Source organism: Sinohyriopsis cumingii, chromosome 12 (assembly GCF_028554795.1).
Source record: "Sinohyriopsis cumingii isolate HCF-2022 chromosome 12, ASM2855479v2, whole genome shotgun sequence".
NCBI classification, from domain to species: Eukaryota; Metazoa; Mollusca; class Bivalvia; order Unionida; family Unionidae; genus Sinohyriopsis; species Sinohyriopsis cumingii.
This window is the reverse complement of record NC_142972.1, coordinates 12,731,844-12,753,462: the sequence shown is the minus strand read 5'-3', so window position 1 is coordinate 12,753,462 and position 21,619 is coordinate 12,731,844. Positions and strand designations below refer to the sequence as shown.

Here is a 21,619-nt window from a genome sequence, read left to right as displayed (position 1 = left end):
ACAGTAATCATACATGTGTGCAATCCAGTGGGAAATTTATGTACAATAATGATACAGGTACTGCATCCAGTGGGATATGTATGTACAATAATGATATGGGTGTGCAATCCAGTGGGATATGTATGTACAATAATGTTAGAGGTACTGCAACCAGTGAGATATGTATGTACATTAATGATACAGATGTGCAATCTAGTGGATATGTATGTACATTAATGATACAGATGTGCAATCTAGTGGGATATGTACAATAATAATACAGGTAGCGAATCCAGTGGGATATGTGTGTACAATAATGATAGAGGTACTGCATTCAGTGGGGTATGTATGTACAGTAATGATAGAGGTACTGCATCCAGTGGGGTATGTATGTACAATAATGATAGAAGCACTGCATCCAGTGGGGTATGTATGTACAATAATGATAGAGGTACTGCATCCAGTGGGATATGTATGTACAGTAATGATACAGGTGTGCAATCCAGTGGGATATGTATATACAATAATGACACAGGTACTGCATCAAGTGGGATATGTATGTACAATAATGACACAGGTAGTGCATCAAGTGGGATATGTATGTACAATAATGACACAGGTACTGCATCAAGTGGGATATGTATGTACAATAATGACACAGGTACTGCATCCAGTGGGATATGTACAGGATTTAATGACATATCAGCACAATCATGGCTACATGATGCCAAGTAAGTTTAGGTATCCTAAAATGGCATACAGAGCAAAATAAAGATTAAAATCTTTAAAATACCAGGTTAATTTTTTATATATAATGCATACTCTTGAAAAGACCAAGATCTCAGTTGAAACATCATCATGGCATAGATCCTAAATGAAAAAGGTTGCCTCCATAATTAGCCTGTCATGACATGCTGGCGGATACATTAGACCTATTCATCACGAGAGTGAAATGGTGGGTGAGGGGACAATGATTTTTTGAAAGAGGGATGATTTATTCATATATTTCCTTTCATTATAATTTAAAGAAAGAATTGCTTTATTATGTTTTTACTTATTGTGATACCTCTAACATAACATTATGGAGGATGCATCAGGTATATTCTACATCCTCATGCCTACATGATAGGAACACTGATTTTCAAAGACTGGGACAACTGATATATCAGGGATTTGTATTTGAAGAATTCATTATTTTTGCTCATTTTTACTTATTCATTTCATTGTCTATTTTATGTTTTTTGTATCATGATACTTCACTCTTGACAATAAATACATCATCACACTAGCGCCATTGTAGAATTGTGATACTGTTAATGGACAGTCTGTTGACAATGCACTGCTGTGCAATTGTTGTGAAGCATCTCTTCAACAGAAGTTGGATGAACTATTTTTCATCTGGTCGTTTTAAACCTTGCATAAACTTCTTGTCCACAACCAATAGACATCTTACACTGTTTGTCTGGTAATAATCTGGCATTACTTGTACTAAACTCAATGGGTGATACATATTGCAATATGTATTGTATCAAGCCCACTATATTGTGATTTGTATTGCATCAGTACATTCTAGCTCTCCCATAGTGCTTAAAAGGGCTTGACATTTCTAGCTGTTCCACAGCAGTGCTCAAAAGGACTTGACATGGCATCATCCTAGCTATTCTCATCCAATTAAGTAATAGGGGAAATGGTGATTGTTTATCTCTGACCACTGTACCTTATAAGACTCTGTAATAATCTGCCTTTAGCATAGCTTTTACATGGGCTCTAAGTAGGACTGTTTACTGTGCATGCAGTCATAATTGCTCCAGACATGTAAAGGTGGTGGTCAAAAACTCGGGGGGGGGGGGGAGGGAGGGAGGGGAGGGAGGATTATTGAAAATCATGTGTTTTTATTCACATGTTGTATTATGGCAGGTATGTATATAAAAGGACAGTGCTTTCAAGTTCTACAGTCCAAGTATAATAGCTTTCTCACACCATATTTGAGACCCATGGCCACACACAAAAACTTAAACCAAAGCTTAACTATGATTATTTAATGACCTTAGCAATACTTGCAGGTTATAAGGAGAGTAGCAATGCATGGATATGACTGGGAACCTTTTACTAACTTTACAGTCCAAGTATGAAAGCAATCATTCATTGGGTTTGGGACTGATGATCACAAACTAAAATGCTAACCATGCCCTTAATCACTGTTAATGATGATGACACCAATGCAGATGGCAGAATGAGTAACGCCTATATCATACCAATGCTACGGCATGCATTCTTTAACTTTACCGTAAGTGTCTCAGGCTGTGTTGACATTCTAACCAATGGCTGCATCAGAGTTCTGTCTCCATGAAGATTTCTAAGAACAAGGTCACAATGCACCAGCAAACACAACACTCCCTGCTGTTGAAGGTCTAGGCCAGGTGTCACTGTCAGGAAAGCAACTTGTTTCCCATATGTATTCTGAATCAAGGCTTGTATTATTTCCTGAAATACAATGTTTTTAAAGCATTCTGAATTACACTGTCTGCTATACAGAGCTGAATGAAGGCCATTTGCAACACAATCTATAGAAACCAAAGTTCATACCCCAATATGAATAACAAAAAAAGATGGTGAGTGATTTTACACAAATACAATATACTCCAGATAAGCAATTTTTACATTTTCCCTTGGGCAAGCCACATGGCATGGGTCAAACGAAGGCTTTGTCATCTCATTTTAACTGTACTATATTCAGTTTAATACTCATGTTTATAAATCTGAATTTACCATCTGATAGAGGAATGTAAATAAAAATTGGTTCAGAATCACAAACTATCTTGAAAGGTTAAGTGCTTTAACATGCTGCTATTTTAAACAATGTGATTAACTACATTTAGGTAAGGATAATACTCAAACTGAGTTCAAATTTGGTGCAGAAAGCTTAAATGAAAAACAAGCTAAAATGTTTAATGAGAAATTTCAAACACGTGATGGAATCAAGTTTTTACTCAACTCAGTTCATACAAGTATTGATTTTTTTTCACTCTTTCCCTTACTTTAAAGTTAAAATGTGACATTTCTAGAAACATTCAGGGTTGAAAGGTTATTTCAAGATTGAGGGATGAAGAATGTGTCAAAACTGAGAAGCAAAAGTAAGCAAAACCCAAAACTTTTTCATGCAAGCTAAGCTCAATTGATCAAGCAGTCTATCAATGAATCAATAAATTAATCAGATCATTTTTATATGAAATTATGTAATGATCCTCCTTGGGGTGAGATAAATAATGACATGGTACTAATTGAGGTCATAATAATGGACGAGTTGGTACTTATCAAGGTCATAAGAAGTTTATGACTGAAAATGATGGCATGGTGTTTATCAAAGTCAAAATAGTTTTAAGCTTGAATATGATGGAATGGTACTTATCAAAGTTAGAATAGTTTTAAATGGTACTTGTCAAGGTCATAATAAGTTTATGATTGAAAATGATGGCATGGTGTTTATCAAAGTCAAAATAGTTTTAAGCTTGAATATTATGAAATGGTACTTATCAAGGTCAGTATAGTTTTGTCTGTTTGCTAACATAGAAACATACAAACTCACTCACTTATAGACCATGATCTGCTCTTGTATAGTGTGCTGGCACATCAGGGTCTATATTATATGCTGTACTGAGCACTTAACAGAAGCCAAAAGATCTTGTTTTTTCACTGAGGCAAACAATTCAGTGAAATACACAGCTGTCGAAGTATTCAAACAAATATAATATAGTCACTTGAAAAAGAGAAGTAGGTAACTGTGACTTACTTTAAAGGCAAGTGAATATATTTAAATAAGCATACCTTATTTCACAAATTTATATTCAACAATGTCAAAAATATGGAACTATCGTTATGACCTACATTTTCTACCAGTAATTTGTTCTCCTCAGGACTAATTTATCTAATAAGTATTGCAAGCAATATCTGAGAAATACAACTAAATGTAAAACCAAATGCAGCAACAACAATACTGTTCTAAAACTAATACCTAATCTAACCTGTTTTACAGATAAGATGTAAAAAGTTAATGTTACTAAAATAAATAAAATTAAGAAGTTTAAAAGCTCTTACCTTGTTCTTTAGATGCTCTGCATTTGTACAGTAGTTTTGTAGTAACTCAATAGCCTGGAAGTTAAATATCTATTATAATTTATATGAAAGTTTTTCCAGATATCAGAAGATACCCATTGCCCTAAAATGGAAACACTAAAAGACAAGAAGGACCCATTTTTATGTTTTCGTCTGCCTTTAATTAGCTAGAAAGCATACAACTTTAACATGGTGTGTAATAACACATTTAATATTGACCATAATCCAGGGTGTGGACAGATGTATAAATGGATGACTGGAAGACAGAGACATGTACATTGATGCCAAAGTCTAGCATATGCCAAAATCGTTGCCAAGTCCAGCATATGCCAAAGGGGTTGCCAAGTCTAGCATAAGCTTAGTTTGACAATAACTGGATATAAGCTATACATATTATAGACAATGCGCTAAATTGATTATGTGTGTGATTTGGTATTTTAACGTAGCTTTAACAATTTTTCAGTCATATCGCTATGATGTCTGCAGTGATGCAGTTTATAGTGAAGCCTAGCACTGGGGCATCCCACCCAGTCACATTATCCTGACACCAGGCTGAACAGTCCTAACACTAACCTCTTTATGCTGAGCGTCAAGCGAGGCAGCTGTTAGTACCATTTTTGTAAGTCTTTGGTATGACTTGGCCAAGGATCGAACCCACAACTTCCCAAATCCGAGGCGGACGCTCTAACCACTAGGCCACCGGAGCAGTTGCTAAATTGAGTAAAGTGCTCCCTCTTTATAATGCTATTTACAGTAGCCATAAAAGTGACCTACATTACATATGAAAGAGCCTTATAATGGGGGATGTTCTAACATGACTGTGTCATAACACAAACAATTTAGTATTTAATGGTACTAAATCACAATACAACTGATTCTCATCTGCCAAGACTTAAAACTAAAGTGAAATCAATTATATAGCAATGATAAAACAAAATATAACCAATGTCTAGCTGGATCCATAACAATACCATGATCTTATGAGAAGCAATATTATACTGAGAGGATTTATTGTAAGGGGACAATGTATTTGATTTAATGTCACTGATTATTGACTGCCTGCTGAAAACTAAATTGTACAAGTAAAATAATGGTGATCATGAATGTCTGCAACATTCTTCCACTCATGTACAGCACTTGTATTGGCCCTATTCTACAGTACTTTTGAAAAAAAACACACAGCATACAATTGTACAAAGTTTTTTTAGCATAATTTTGCATGAACTATACCCATGGCAGAAACAGTGATTTAATCATGAAGCACAACATTAACATCAATATTTGTAATACATCAACCAATCAATGTTAATGACTCTTCCCTTTTGCTGGTTTACTGTTCCAGAGTGTCTGCCTTTTTCTCAACATAATTGCCTTATAAAATGATCAAATCAAAACCCAAGTCTACAAGTGCATTACTACATGAAACAGTGAAATGAACATAACCGCATCAAAAAGTGATGTACAAACTACCATCATAATGTCATTTTAAGTACACATGTGAGATTTGTACAAGTACCCCATTACCGAAGAAATACAATGTAAAGCAGCAATGAAATACTTTGAATTTGAAAGTTCACTTGCTGTCATAAGAGACATTGCATATTAACGGAGCCTGGTTCTAGTCCCGGGGTTATTCAAACCATTAGTTAGAAGTCTGCCTGTTATATTATGAATGAACAGAATTTATACCATGTGACTTAAATTCAATGAGGTTCCTGCCAGTGTAATGCCAATGAAATATTTCCCGTAAGAGAACATCTTGTGCCCCTTAATGATAACTCCATATCAAGGTGTAATGAGAGAGCATTTTGCACCCATTAATGATGACTCCACATCAAGGTGTATCAAAATAGCTTGTGCCCATTACTGATGACTCCATATCAATGTGTATTGAGAGAGCATCTTGCACCCATTAATGATGACTCCACATCAAGGTGTATCAAAATAGCTTGTGCCCATTACTGATGACTCCATATCAAGGTGTATTGAGAGAGCATTTTGCACCCATCAATGATGACTCCACATCAAGGTGTATCAAAATAGCTTGTGCCCATTATTGATGACTCCATATCAAGGTGTATCAAGAAAAATAAACACGTAATGACATCTGTAATTGTATTCCTCTCAAGGAAATTGTTCTTGTCCATTTTTTCTGACTGAATTCTGTATTTTAAAAAATAATGTGATTAGTGTAGAACAGAAAAAAGGTGGGGGGAGGCCATAGTTCAATATTTCACTAACATTTAAATATCTGTTTCTCTTACTTCCTGTTTAACTATGTTAGAGCTCTACTGAAATAAAAATCCTCAAAGATGTCCCATCTAGAAATATAAGCATCAATCTGTCAGTTGTTTCTGAGTTTAATCAGTTCCTCATCTTTGTATGAATATTGTTCTGTGCTGAAAACCCCTTTCACAGTCTGCTGTCTGAAGGGACATGGGAAACTTTTCTTTATTATTTTTATTTAGAATTTTCCACAGCTCATAGGTATTGTCTCTTGGATATTTCTGCTCCATAATAAGGTTTGCGACTAACATGAACTCTGCCAAAGTTTCACCTTCTTGAATCAGTGCTTTCCTGACTACTATGCCAGATTTCTTACCTGTTCCATGTTTTAGGGTTGTAAGTCCATCAATACCAAAGTCTGCTTGTTCAAACAGGTATTTTGACCAAGAAATATCCTTACTTTTTAATATCATTTTAGATTTTATTTATTCAATCAAATTTACTTTAACAACATTTATGTCAAGCCAAAGTATCCAGATTTTTCAACAGTTGTCTACTTAAAAAAATGACATGTCACAAAAAGTGCCATGATAACTCTAATGAAAGCATGTTGTGACAAACACTTTAACAGTTAACACACAAATTAAAATTGTATACTGCACAGGGTACATTTTTAAATGTGTGACTTTAAACTAATTTGCACAAGTTCTTGCACATCACTGCTAAGTGCACAAGCTCATACCAATTTTCCAGGATTAATGGTCTCATGTGCTCTGGCTGTATCTCTGTTGCATATTGTTGCATTTGTTGTTTTAAGTGTAGTCTCTACTCTTGAGGATATTACTATAGGTTGATAATGATATTATGGTCCATGTTCACAAATCTCCATTATATGCACAACTAAAAATACTGAACTGCATAATTCCCTATCTGCTTCTCAATTTTAAGGTACATGTACAACACCCCCTACAAGTGGTAGCCAATGGCTAAGCCTTATAATTTGACATTACATCAGCTTACCACACCACCAATTCCTCCCTTAATGGTCATTATCAAAACCCATTGCAAAACTGGCAGTATGTACCTAAAATACATCAACAACTAAAATTTAATAAATTATAATAGGCATTAAACTGAATTACTTAACTGTAATGACAGGTCATCTGAAGGAGAGTGGTCAAATATTAACCATCCATCAAACATTAGTGAGACTACTTGTACTACTGTGATTGTGTACCAGACAACTGGGTGGATGGATGGACAATATGGTTGAGGTATGGAATGACATGAAGATTCCTATAACAAGTTAAAAGTCTCTAGTTGATAAACTTTTATATGTAACCACTCATGTGATTCAATGCATTAATACACAGACCAGAATATACCTTTGGTGAAAATTTCTTTCCAGCATCATCATGTAGAGTAGCTAGAGTTATCTCCCTATGAAGAGCTAGGCACACAAGAAGTTCAGTCCTTTTGTCAAAGACAGTTGATTCCTGAAAAAAGTATTTCTCAATTTAAAGAAAATATAGTTCTTTTTTCCATCCATCCATTGCATTTCACCTTTTTATGTACCATAGGAATATACTGCATAAATGTAAAACTTGCAATGTGCTTAACATGAACTAATATACCATTGTATATGACCTTGTTATATGCATAAGCAGAGTTGATGTTTCTCAGTTGAAACTAGCAATCTGTGATAGACAATGAATGATGCATGATGGATGCAGGTACATACTATTAACTTACTTGGCCTTATGGACTAGAACAGATTACAAATTCATAAATATCTGCAACAAATTTATTTTAGTATCTTTTGTTTTCCATGCTCAATTTCAGAACTTTTTGTCAAACTTAATTAACAAGAAAATGAAAAAAGTCTGATTTTCAAAGATAGGTGCACAGAATATCATAAACATTCATCAAATTCAAACTGGCTAAAATCAAATGCATAAAAGGTGATACTTATATACTGTTTTCAATGTACATTAAAACTGAATCATGAACTTGCTATTACCAACAAACAATTACCTACATCTGAAAATTATGAAGACTGAAAATACACAATAACTGGTTAGATTTCTTTATAGTGAAATGTAATTTGTGCAAATATAGTGAATGATTACCTGTTCCTTTAAAGTCAAATAAAATTTGTGAAAACATACTATGACTGTTACAGAATCTTTAAAAGTCAAACAGAATATTTGAAAAAATACAGTGACTAATTGCAGATTCATACACAGTACAATCAAATTTGCCAAAATCTAGTGACTGGTTAAAGCATCTTTTATAGTCAAACTGTGAAAATATACTAAGAATTGTGCCAGATTCCTTAATAGCTGCTGCTCTACAGTTTCATACAGAGGAATTTATTCCTAATGAAAGAGTATTACCTAGGTTTTCTTCATTAGTTATTCTGGTTATTTAAAAAAGGATCTTGTATATCTTAGGTATTGTTAAAATAGCTTTGAATTCCCTTTATTTTGTTGCATGATTGATGGGTGTAATGTGGATTATAGTGTATACAGCTTGGCATTACTTCAAATGTGAACCCCTCAAAAGACTTCTAGCTTGGCTTAGTCAAATGCGTCATATCACTGTATGATTTAATTTTAGTTATGATGCAGAAACATTCAAGTTGCAAGCAATTCAATGTTCCTTCTGAATAATTATTAGGAATTCCTCCACAGAATAGTATTTATAGTAGCAAAGTCCCACACAAGCCCAGCCCCCTCCCCAACCATGATCAAAATGTTAGTCATTTCAAAATGCACACTGCATTTTCTCAACATAACAACCAATGTTATGCTAAAAGACAAAAGCATGAACCTTTCCGAGACAGAACAGGAATGGAACAGATCAGGTTCTCAAAGGTCAAAGGGTAAAATGTTTTCTAATTCTTGTAACACTTGTATATAGATTAGCTAGTGAATCTGCTGTGTCATCATTTTTTCCTTAATTATTTTACAAATAAATTTTAAAACAAATTTTGTTTCAATTTTCTTTTTATTTAACCTAGCAGTTTTAATTTAAGTTGATTTTACTTTTAAGACTTTCAATTTCACCATAATTAAGGTCACTGCACACAAAAAAATGCCACAAGGAATATTGGATAATCAAGAACAATATAGGCGTAGTTAGCTTATTTTCATACATAACAGCAATATTAATATCTTTTTTTATTGCAAAGATCATACATATTATATGAAAAAGAGAAAAGTGCATGCACAAATGTTCATATGTGTTTTAAGGTTTCACTTAAAATTTTCACACTTTGCAATGCTTTCATTGTTAATGAGAAATAATTACCTAAGTTTTCTTCACTGGTTATCACAGTTATTTAAATAGAAACTTGCATATCATAGGTATTGTTAAAATAACTTTTAACTCATTTATTTTGGTATATGATGAATTGTGTAATTTGGGTTATGGAGCATACGGCTTGGACACACTTCAGATGTGTAAATTTCAAAAGACTGCAAATTCAGATCATTTTCACTTCGTAGACTTCATAGCTAAATTGGCTAAAACTGAGCTGATAACTTTTTATGTTTTATATGTTATAATGCATTCACTGCACTTTTAGAAGCTGGTATTGTTCAATCTGGCAAAATTAATTTTCCCTCTTTTAATAACTGCTTCAGTTAGTGTACTTTGGATCTGTTCTGGCTGATTTTTCAGCTGTCAACTTTATAAAGTGCATGGTTTCCAAATATATGACATATAAAGAAATTTCAGTCAGAGTACATGAAAAGTAGCAAAGAGGTATGCAACATTCCCTCCAATGTGCATGTTGCCAATGAAAACAACTTTATCTTATACTAGTCCCTCCCTCAAAAGTACATAACAACTCCAGAGCAGAACCATAGTCAAATGAAAATTGTGAAAATACACAGAGACTGGTTACATTTCCCTGTCTAGTCAAATAAAACTGTGAAGCAAATATACAATGACTAGTTACAGATTCATTTACAGTCAAATGGAATTCATTCCTGTTGTTACCACTTATTACCTTAACTGCCTGATCCAGCTTTTCAATGTTCTCTCCATGTGCCACTTTAGTCATGGCATCTCGGATTCTTGTGTAGTCAGGTCCACACACTATGTAACGGTCTGATACTTCATTTACCTGTTGAAGAACCATAGATGTGCTTAACAAAGTACATGTCAACCCCAGAAATTTTTATCTAATTATAGTACTCCTTTTTTCTGATTCATTCTATGTGGCATAATTATTACTGTTAGACACAAATTTGTAATTTTGCCTCATTCCAAATTCTACTGTCAGTACTGTTGAAAAACACTCAACATTTTCCATACGAATAGCTTTTGTTGCATCAATTTTAAAACAAGAATAGTTCTTAAGGAATGATCAGGCTTTACAGCTTATGCAAGTTAAAGAACATTATTAAAACTTTAGGTTGCAAACTCAAGTTACACTTTGCTTCCAACAAATCTACACACATGCTACTGAACAATTGAACATGTATGCATCTGGGGGCAAATCTTTTTTGATTTTGTGTGGTTTTACACCATGTCAGCACATGACAGGCTACACATGGCAGCCAGAATATCTGGTGCAGTAAGAACCTGGAAAGAACCCCAAACCCATGGGAAGCTACGGACATGCTTTCTCACATACACACATTAGTTCAGCCAAGACTCGATCTCATGCATACAGAGGTAAAATGTGTGAGCAATCTGTAAAGGACAACACCTTAGACCACTCATCCACCAAGAACCCCTGTATGCAAATGTTGGCAGTAATTTCTGACTAATTAAATCTGATGGAAAGATTAAGTGCAAATCTTCTCCTATTTCTGTTAAGTAATAAATATAGCATGACTTAATCCTGACTTCAAACAATAAGTCACCTCTGGTTTTAAGCTATCCTCCATACACAGTCCTCTCAAAAAGCTGACCTCGCTTTTCTGGCAAATTGCTTGGTAGCTGTCAATTCCATAACTTCGGCAGAGATACTTTATGAAAAATGTCCTAGACAAGAAAAATAAAAATCACTGTGAATTTGTTATTGTTATGGGGTACCAAATTTTATGGACTTTTGACGGTTAAGACAGACAATAAATTTAAACATCCAGTAAACAATGATCCTTCTTGAAAAGAACAGGACCCTTCCTAAGTAAGATTTTATTACCAAATTAAAAAGTCTCAGCTGTGCAAAATTAATAAAATTGATATGAATGAACATAAAATTATTTATAGTAATATATTTGACATTCAAAAAATATAACTCGTCCAGTTTATACTCCATTGAAGAAAAATATCAAATATTTTTAGTGTATTAGCAGTGTCATAAATGATATGGTATTACCTTAAAATGAATGTTTTGAACGAAATTCGATACTAACAGCTTTGTATCATAGGACATTAAAATAAAGATAAAAGTACAATCCTAATTATCAGGACCATTATACAGAAGAGTAAGGGAAATGGTATGATCTTAATTTTCATGAGATGACAAAAAGATCATGACCTGCATGTCAAGCCAATGAGTGCTCTTACATGTGTGACCTTGACCTCAAGGTCCAAAGGTTGAGTGAGAGTATTGCATAATTAAATGTCATAGTTTCATAAAGATACATCCAAAGTATGAAGAAAAACTATCATGCAGCTAGTGAAATATAAGCAAACTGAATAATAATATGAGCCACAATACCACTAACCACTGATCTACAGATCATAAAATCAATAGGCCTCTATCAAACATTAAATGCAAGCCATCCATAAACACTTCATAGGGTACAATAGTCTAGAACACAAATTATTATTCAATCATGTTTTGTATTTTGTCAATCAATGTGACCTTGACCTTTGAACATTTGACTATGAAATTAATAGGTTTCTTCCTCATCCCAAATGCATGTCATCCACAAACTTTGATAAGTGTAGATGGTGGAGAATAAGAGTTGTTGTACAGAACAAATGACCTCTTTCAGTCACACTGACCTTGTCTCTGGATTTCAAAATTGAAAGTTTTTTTTTCATACCCTAAATGTAGGCTATTTACCAAATTTGGTAAAGCATATGGTAGATAACTATGTTATTGTGCAGAAATGAATTTTCTTTTTCAGTTAGTTACCTTGACCTTATGCAGAAATAAAATGTGACAACAGTTAGATGGACAGATTGATGAATGGATGACAACCCAACAACACCATCTTACTTATACAAACAGTCAAACATTAACACAAATTTTCTGTGACTGTGACCTTGACCCAGAGGTTAATTGGGTGAATGAGCAAGTTTCTGAATGAACTGTCCTAGCTGTATAATAATTCATCCTATGTATACTGAGACTTGCTCAGGAGGTTAGAAAATATTGGCAAATTAAGAACATTGTTCAAAAACTCAAGTAGTGGGAGCAAAATATATATCTAGCTGGGGGAAATTTGCTGTTATGACACTTTTATTTTGGCAGACATATGTGGTCTTTGTGGAAATGTTCTAAAGTAATTAATGATCACCACTATCTTCAAAAAGATTGATTATTTTAATGGAACTAGTTTCTTTGATATCTATGGTAATTTGTGTACAAGAATTTCTTTTTCATTTATATAATAACTCATAAATCATTACTTACTTGGGCCATGGACATGGCTCCTGACAGACAGCCACAGCTGAATCATAAAGAGCCCGGATACTTGATGTCAGTCTGGTTGCCTTAGAAACCACAGCCAGGTGGACATATTTGGCTGCAACTGAGAGACCAAACCTCGTCATTGCAATTCCAAAGAGTTTCATGTTTAACTGATCCTGCTGAATTAGTCGTCTAGCTTCTTTTAGTCGATGTTTGGCAAATTCTACTTCATCTGTACTGGTGGCTTCTCTGTGAAACTGGTCCTATGCATTAAAAAAAACACAACTTTTAAAATAATTGTTTATTATTTGACTTTTACTTGTCCTCAAATCTTATTTGCCTAGGAAGCATCTAATTCATTGCATTTGGTAATAAATTACAAGACTAAATAAATATAAATGAAAAATGATTGATTTAAAAATGCATGCAATACTTCAGAATAAATTTGTGAGCTTTGTAACTTACTTAGGTGATATTTAGTAAGACTAATGAAGAATTTTAAAAAAAACTTTTACTTTCATCTAGAAATTATCCTCATAAGATGGGTAAGTTGTATTTTTATGTCTTTGTACCAGAAAGAGACCCCAAATTCATATTAGGGATTAATAACTACCTAAATGATGTCACAGTACTACCATGGCTGATGGTAAAAGACGTGGAAACTATGAAGGGTAGTTAGAATGAAGCACAGTAATTTAAATACAGTGCAAATTGTTCAATCCATCATATCTGATGATGATCAGCATTGTTTTTTTTACAAATCTGAAGACCGCTCCAATGGCCTAGTGGTTAGAACGTCCACCTCAGAAGTGGGAGGTCGTGGGCTCAAACCCTGGCCAAGTCATACCAAAGACTTACAAAAATGGTACTAACAGCTGCCTCGCTTGACGCTCAGCATTAAGAGGTTAGTTTAGGACTGGTTGGTCTGGTGTCAGGATAATGTGACTAGGTGGGACATCATGCTTCATGTCTGCGGCATGATGCCCCAGTGCTAGACATCACTATAAACGGTCACAATGCAGACATCATAGCAATATGACTGAAAAATTGTTAAAGCTATGTTAAAAATTCTAACCACACAAACACACACACACAAATCAGAAACCCCTTTCCGCCTGAATGCTACCTGTCAAATTTCATCAAATCTTTAAAGCAGTTTTTCAGAAGGTGATTCTTAATGATGGTGTTGTATCTGATGGCAGATCAGCATCATTTGCACAAATTTCATCAACTGCTAAAATTTAAAAACCCTTTATGCTAGGATTCATTGTGTTAAATTTGTTGAAATTAATTCTGTTGAACAGTTTTTGAAAAGTCAATTAGAGGTTTTCCTATTTTCAGTAACATCAGTATTGGATGGCAGAACAGTATTATTTGTACAAAATGAAAGCACTTCATGCAAGAATGCCTTCTGTCAAATTCTGTTCAGAATGTTTGGAAAAAAGTAGTTTAAAGGTTTTGCAACTTTAAAAATGATGGCAATATTGTTGGCAGATTGGTATAATTTGCCAAAAATTTAAAATCATCATGCCAGGATGTTTTCTATCAAATTTGGTCAAGTTGCATGGGTTCTGTAATAAAGTTATTCGAATGTTTTCTATCTTCTGCTTTTGATGGTAGATCTGTGTTATGTATGTTGGTTCTTCATCATATCTTGAAATTTTATAAGCTTTGATCCCATGATGCTTCTGTAAAGTTTGATAAAATTCTGATAATAATAATAATAATAATAAAGACTTTATTTAGAGAAGGTAACTCAATTAGTTACAGAACTAATCTACCTTGAGGCCTTCTAGCTGTTATGTACAATATATACAGTATATACAACATGATGTGAAGAGTCTGGCTTGACACTAAATAATTAAAATTCAAATTATCAAGCCTGGAACACATGCACAGGCATCTGTGAAAAGATAAACATATATAAAACATAAAATATCATCCTGCATTGAAAAATTCAACTATGAAATTGATGGAAAATTACAAAAAAAGCAGGTGATAATTATTTGTACTAGAACTGTTCAATTTTTTTTAAAGATTTCATCCATTTAAGACATTGATTATGAAAAGAAGAAATGCTAGGAGCCTGCCTTATGTCACTGGGAATGTTGTTCCATACCAGTGGACCAGTATATTGAAAACTTTTTTTAAAACAAATCCTTCTTTGGCCTTGGTATAATGTAATTTTGACTTCTTATGGACCATAAATTTGGAGTACCATCAGCATCTCTTTTGTGAAAGATGTTGCTTAGATAGACAGGAATGTCTGGATACTTTGTACATCAATATGGCCTTTCTAAGAAATATTCTTTCATGTATTGTTAAAACCTTTATATTATTCATTGCATCCTGAAAATTGTCTATACTTTGCTCTAGAATTAAATGGCAAGCCCTCTTTTGGAGTCTTAAAAGTGTTGTTATGTTTGAATTAGAGGTATTACCTCAAATTACATTACAGTAGTCCAGATATGGCTGAATATAACTTTTATAAAAGATGACCCTATACTGAAGAGGAATGTATGTTTTGATTTTCCTCAGTAGCCAAAGATAAGAATTAACCTTTTTTGAAACATGTTTAATGTGAATAGACCAAGCAAGATTGTTATCTATCAATACACCAAGAATGTTATCATGAGACTGGTCATATTAAGGCTCACATTGTCGAATAGAACCTGGAGTTTGTCACTATCTAGACTTGCTCATTTTTGTTGTGTTGTAACTAGTAGGGCTTTCGTTTTTTTCTGTCTTTATGATCATACTCTTTTACTTGCACCATACTTGAAGTCTGTTGAGAGCATCTTGTAAGTTATTTTCACGTACCATTTTGGTTTTACCCATCTCAGACAGTGTAGTATCATCTGCATAGAGGTCAGTGGAAGAAATTGAAGTTCTAATCTTAAGAAGTAAATCGTTGATAAATATAATGAATAACAGAGATCCAAGGATAGAGCCCTGTGGTACTCCACAATTCATATTTTTACTTTCAGAAAGTTGATCATTTAAACATACTTTTTGCACTCTATTGGTTAAGTAAGAAGTAAACCAGTTTAAGGAGTTTTCACTGCACTGATAGATTTTTAGTTTTTCAAGCAAAATTTCATGGTCTACAATATCAAAAGCTTTATGAAAATCAACCATAATAGTGCCTACCATTTCTCCTTGATCTAATGCTTTCAGCCATTTATAAATCAAAGATACAAGTGCAATTTCACAGGAGTGATTCTGGCAAAAGCTAGACTAATTATCACGAATAAGATCAAAGTGTTAAAATAGTTAAGAAAAGAATCATGTACATATTTTTCTAGTAATCTGGAGATAGAGATGGATGAGCATTGTTGCTGAAGAAGCTACATCAAAGTTCCTGTATTGTAAGTAATAACTGCTATATTTGATTGTGGCTAAAATTATTTGTAAAGATGTTAAAGCCTAATATACATGGATGTTTTTTTATATCAAATTCATGGTAAAATTCTTTTAAAGCAGTTACTGACAAGGAGTCGTTTTTAAAGTTTTTAAATATTTAGTAACACCAGCCATATTTGATGCTAGATGGATGGACATAAAGATTCCTAAACACTCCAGTTTCTACAGGGACAGGGGTTTAACACTGGATGAAAATAAGGATTCCTATACATTCCAGCAACACTAAGGTCAGGTTTATTTCCCTGGATGGAGACAAGGATATGAATACACTCCAACCTCTATAGGTCAGGGACATAACCCTGGATGGACACAATATCAGTACACTCCAACTTCTATAGGTTCATCAGTATAGCAATACATTCACAATGGACATAAGGACACATACACTCCAACCTCTATAGGGTCAGGGACATAACCCTGGCTGGACACAAGGATATCAATACACTCCAACCTCTATAGTGTCAGGGACATAACCCTGGCTGGACACAAGGATATCAATACACTCCAACCTCTATAGGGTCAGAGACATAACCCTGGCTGGACACAAGGATATCAATACACTCCAACCTCTATAGGGTCAGGGACATAACCCTGGCTGGACACAAGGATATCAATACACTCCAACCTCTATAGCGTCATGGGGTATAGCATTTTATACATATTTTTCATACTGTATTAAGGTTTATCTTCAACTTTTATTACAGTTGGCTAGTTTTGGAAATGAAACACATTGTTACTTTATGAAAATAGTTGGACAGAAAGTGCTACAATAGCAATTTATTGGACTGATAAAGTCAAAGTCAAACTTAGTTCTAAAATTAGTGATCACTGTGATACAGTATCATGATGTATATCAAATTTCAATGTCCATAGCAATACACAAAATTAATATTTACCTCCAGACACTGGACGACCAGATGACAGAGCTGGTTAAAGTACTCATTCTGCAGTCCTCCTCTGGATTCCATTACCCCCTGAGCCTGATTTAGATATTTCTCTAGATGACTGTATGCCCTCTCCTTGCTAGAGTTCAGAAAAACAAAGACTGTTTATTGTCTTTTATCATATCATAATGGTAATGGATATGATTATTTTAACTCCACTGATTTAAATCATTCAAAGCTCAACATCAAGGGTAAATTTGCAAAGCAAAATGTTTATGTTTCAAATATGTGATGTCAACATGGAAGCCTTTTCACTGGAAATCTTATCTTCAATGTTTCAGATGTGGTATACACACTTGGGTTTCTTTATCTGACAGTTCCCTGAAGCATGATATCCAATATCACTTTATATATATGATTCCCAAACTTTTGTTCAATAATTTAGAAGTGACATGGTCAGAAAAGGAGCTATTATTTTAAATAAACAGTAAATTTCTTCTAAAAATTTGTTTCCTGTTAAGGAATCCGATACTTCTTGATTCTCTCGGCATTTATATCTATACTGTCATTTTACAATATACGAATAGCTATTCAATCCTTCAATCGACTGATTCATCAGTGTCCATGAAAATCATTACAAATGAATTCAAGATTTCAATTGCCTGATACATCAGTGTCTATGAAAATCATTACATACAAACAAATATTTATGCCTTCAATTGACTGATTTATCAGTGTCTATGCAAATCATTACAAATGGCATGCTTAGTGTCACTTCTTCAGTCTGTTTGTTGATTAATGGACATATCCGTTTAAAGCTGTGGGGATGGGGGTGGGGCAGAACAACTACTTGAACTATTTTAATCATCAAATAATTATTTTAAGGTCCCAGATGCTCAAGAATCAGCTTCTTGGCTCCCAGTGATTGCTGAATTGGATTGTATAATGATATGGCCTATGTTACGCAAATTTCCAAATGTTAAATTCATATACTTCAATCACATTTCCTTGGTTAAGCTGAGAACAACATTAGGTATTCTAAATGAACTGATATTTCACCCTTGCAGGGTTTATTTTCCTCTTCAGTTATTCCCAACAATGGGATAGTGTATGCAAGTGAAGGGAATTTTAAGTTGAAAATGTTGATTTGCATCATTTTATATAAGATGTACTGCACAAGCATTTTGCAATCATTAAAAATACAATTTAATAAAGATGGTGCACAACCACTGGATGAAACTGATAGAGATTTTAGATGTCAATGTGAGGATGCCTTCTGTAAAATTTAGTCTAATTCTGGAAAGCTGTTTTTGAGAAGTCATCATTTGAAGGTGTTTCTATTTTAGTAATTGTCTGTATTTGAATCCTAAATGGCACATTTGTACAAGTCTGAAGGACCTTCATACCAGAATGCTTTCCACCACGTTGGTTGAATTTCGTCAGGTTCTTTTGGAGCAAAACTGAATTACTGACAGATGCAGAAAGGACACAGGTGCATACAAGATCACATGACCTTACAGACAGGGGAGCTAATAATAAAAGTCATGTTTTAAAGCTGGAGGATAAAAACAAGTGATGTCCTAACATAGGATGTCATTTTGATGGCATATTTTTTATATAAAAAACTGTACCTTGTTTTGAAAAGCAGTTGAAGAAGAAATGATCTGAACACTGGATTTGGGTCCACACATTCATTAAATATAGTCAGTTCTTTGGTCAGCTGCATGGTGGCTGCTCTATTCTTCCCAGGTTTTGTTGTCATGGTGATATATCCTAATAACATATCAACCACCTCATCTGAAGGTGCCATGTTGTCAGCAAAACACAGTTGTGACACAACATTCATAAAAAAACTGTTACATCTGCTCTGGTAATGTTTGAATCTTTGAACTTCTTCACTGTAAACATAAATGGAGAAACAAAATATTACGCTGAAAATATGCATTCTATGTAAGACTATCAATAAAGAAAGATTTGATATGATAGAACTTCAATACCAAATGGAGGAAAAACATGGTTCAAACCTTTTATCTTTCTAGGATGTTCAAGGCAAAGAACAAAATCATAGACTCAGTTAAGTCCAGTGGTAATTTTATTTATAATGACAACAAAATTATGAGACAAATTCTTCAATTCTTTGTTCAAGTAATGTTAAAACATTACCAGAGATGTTGATCCATGAGAACCCTTATGAAAAATCTTAGCATGAATTTTCAGAATCTAGACAGCCAGTCAGAATTGATAACAAACTTTACACAATCAAGTTGCATCTTCCTTTGAACCTATACATACCTGTACACAATCACTAACAATTAAGGTCAAATGAGACTAAATGGTGTATCCATTATTCCAGATACAGAATCTTGAGAAAAACCAATGACTCATGGAAGCTGCTGGCAAGCTTTCTCACATCTTTTAGGGTTTCTTTTGGTGAAAACATTATTGCCATCCATTTAGGAGATGCATGGATAAGAAGATCTGGCAGCCACACTGAAGTCAGATCAACACCCACTTTTTAGTACCAAAACACATCACAAATCTTTTGGTAAAATTTACATGTAGATATGACAATCCGTTCAGGAGGAGTAGAGATAATAAGCTTTTTTAGAGCGCCATCATGGTGGACATAACTAGCTGTATAAGGGACACCATATTCATTTAGGACCAAGCAGATATAATAAGAAGTCTTCTATTGAAAAAGTGAAAAGCTTGTGTGATTATAGCCATCCATCCAGAAGAAGTGACATCAATACTTTCAAGATGACCACTGTGATGGCGATATTGGAAAATAGCACCATTTTCATCCCGGACCAAACAAGCATCACCAGAAGTCTTTTAATGAAAACATCACGTCAATATTACCATTTATTCTGGAGGAATAGAAATAATATGATTCTTACGTTGGTTGCCTTGGTGGAAATACTGAATGTCACATCAATAAAAATTTAGGACCAGCTAGACTTCAAATGAAGTTTTTTAATGAGAATCCCATTTTTTCACGACTGTCAATTCTGCATGAGTAGTGATAACAAGATTTTCAAGATAGCAGCCATATTGGATATCCAAGGGCTACCATTTTCATTTAAAAAAGACCATAGGATCAGTTATTGGTAAAGGTTTGTGGTAATTTCTACAGTAGCTTTGGAGAAGTAGCAATGATAAACTTGTTGCAGCAACACATGGATGCCAGGCAATGGATGCCAGACATTATCTTGCATGAAATAGTTGTTGTACTCTTGGTCCAGGATTTATTCTTGGTTTAAAAAGAGTACTCTAATTAATAAATGCCTCTTAAATTTTCCATCTCAAATATTTTGGATATTTAACGAAGATCTAGTATGTACATTGTGACTTTCTTTTAGGAGATTTTTTTTAATTACAATAAATACAATCCACAAGTCCAACTGGAATAGAGCTGTATATAAAAACTGAATTTAATTTTTTGCATTATAAACAAAATTTTGGAAGAACATACCACAATCTTTAGAATTCAAGACTTTATTATCCCTTTACCTCATGCAAGCGTCTTTTGACACCTCTACTACATTCGCATGGAAGCGCCTTTTGACGCCACTATTCCATTTGCATGGAAGCGCCTTTTGACACCTGCTGTAAACATCAGCCATTTTGAGCTGGTTTTCGTAGCGCCACCTTTGAGGAAAACCCCCCTATTAGATACTACATTCATTTCTGTGAATGACAATTACGTCAGATGACGTGGTCATTGTTTATGCTCTGGTTGATATCTGCTATTTAAAGTAACTGGGTCATAATCTCCACTCTCCAAAATGGCGGTTGCAAATTTCATTCAGTACTAACAAAATTTTCACGATTAGAATCACAACTATGAAAGATTCAATAACTTAGGTAAAGGTTCTGATATTGATGTAGGCAGCAGTTAGTTTCTATAAATTATCTAATTCAGATGACTTAGTGATGTAGACACAGACGGAAAACATACAAATTTTGAGTATGGGAAATGGCAACTAAGGCTGGTTACGCGGCCTCACTGACATGATGGTGAATGAGTTCTCTCAAGATTTTGAAGCACATAAAAAATACTTCCGTGAAAAATAATTACACAGCTATAACAATCAGATTTTACTCTTAAATTTTTCCACATATAATAGATGTGTACCAAAAATGTAAAATGGTTAAAATTGCTGTTAATGGTAACATACACCACATTGCTTAACAGTTCACAGGCAGGCCTATGCGTATGCAGTTGACTAGGTATGCAGTTGACTAGGTAACAAGTGTTCTATTTATAGCACGCTGCACTTTGTCACTATGCTCTATGAGGTAAAGGGTTATGCAGTAAAAACCAACATAAATTTTTGAATGGTAAAATCGGATCAACTTAATCCAGACTAAATTTTATTTTTCTATAAAC

At 34.1% G+C, this 21,619-nt stretch overlaps 1 protein-coding gene across 1 annotated transcript in view; it reads right to left on the bottom strand.

Annotated features, from left to right (window-relative positions):
• LOC149786015 (E3 ubiquitin-protein ligase rnf213-alpha-like) overlaps positions 1–21,619 on the bottom strand; it is a 431,187-nt gene that overhangs the window by 69,651 nt on the left and 339,917 nt on the right. Inside the window, exons 69-76 of the mRNA XM_089978093.1 lie at positions 18,858–19,124; positions 17,239–17,365; positions 12,923–13,182; positions 11,196–11,316; positions 10,334–10,450; positions 7,704–7,814; positions 4,075–4,128; positions 2,266–2,463 (exon numbers count right to left, since the gene is read on the bottom strand). Of these exons, the coding sequence (XP_089834219.1) occupies positions 2,266–2,463; positions 4,075–4,128; positions 7,704–7,814; positions 10,334–10,450; positions 11,196–11,316; positions 12,923–13,182; positions 17,239–17,365; positions 18,858–19,124 (1,255 nt within the window). The remainder of the gene's footprint in view (positions 1–2,265; positions 2,464–4,074; positions 4,129–7,703; positions 7,815–10,333; positions 10,451–11,195; positions 11,317–12,922; positions 13,183–17,238; positions 17,366–18,857; positions 19,125–21,619) is intronic.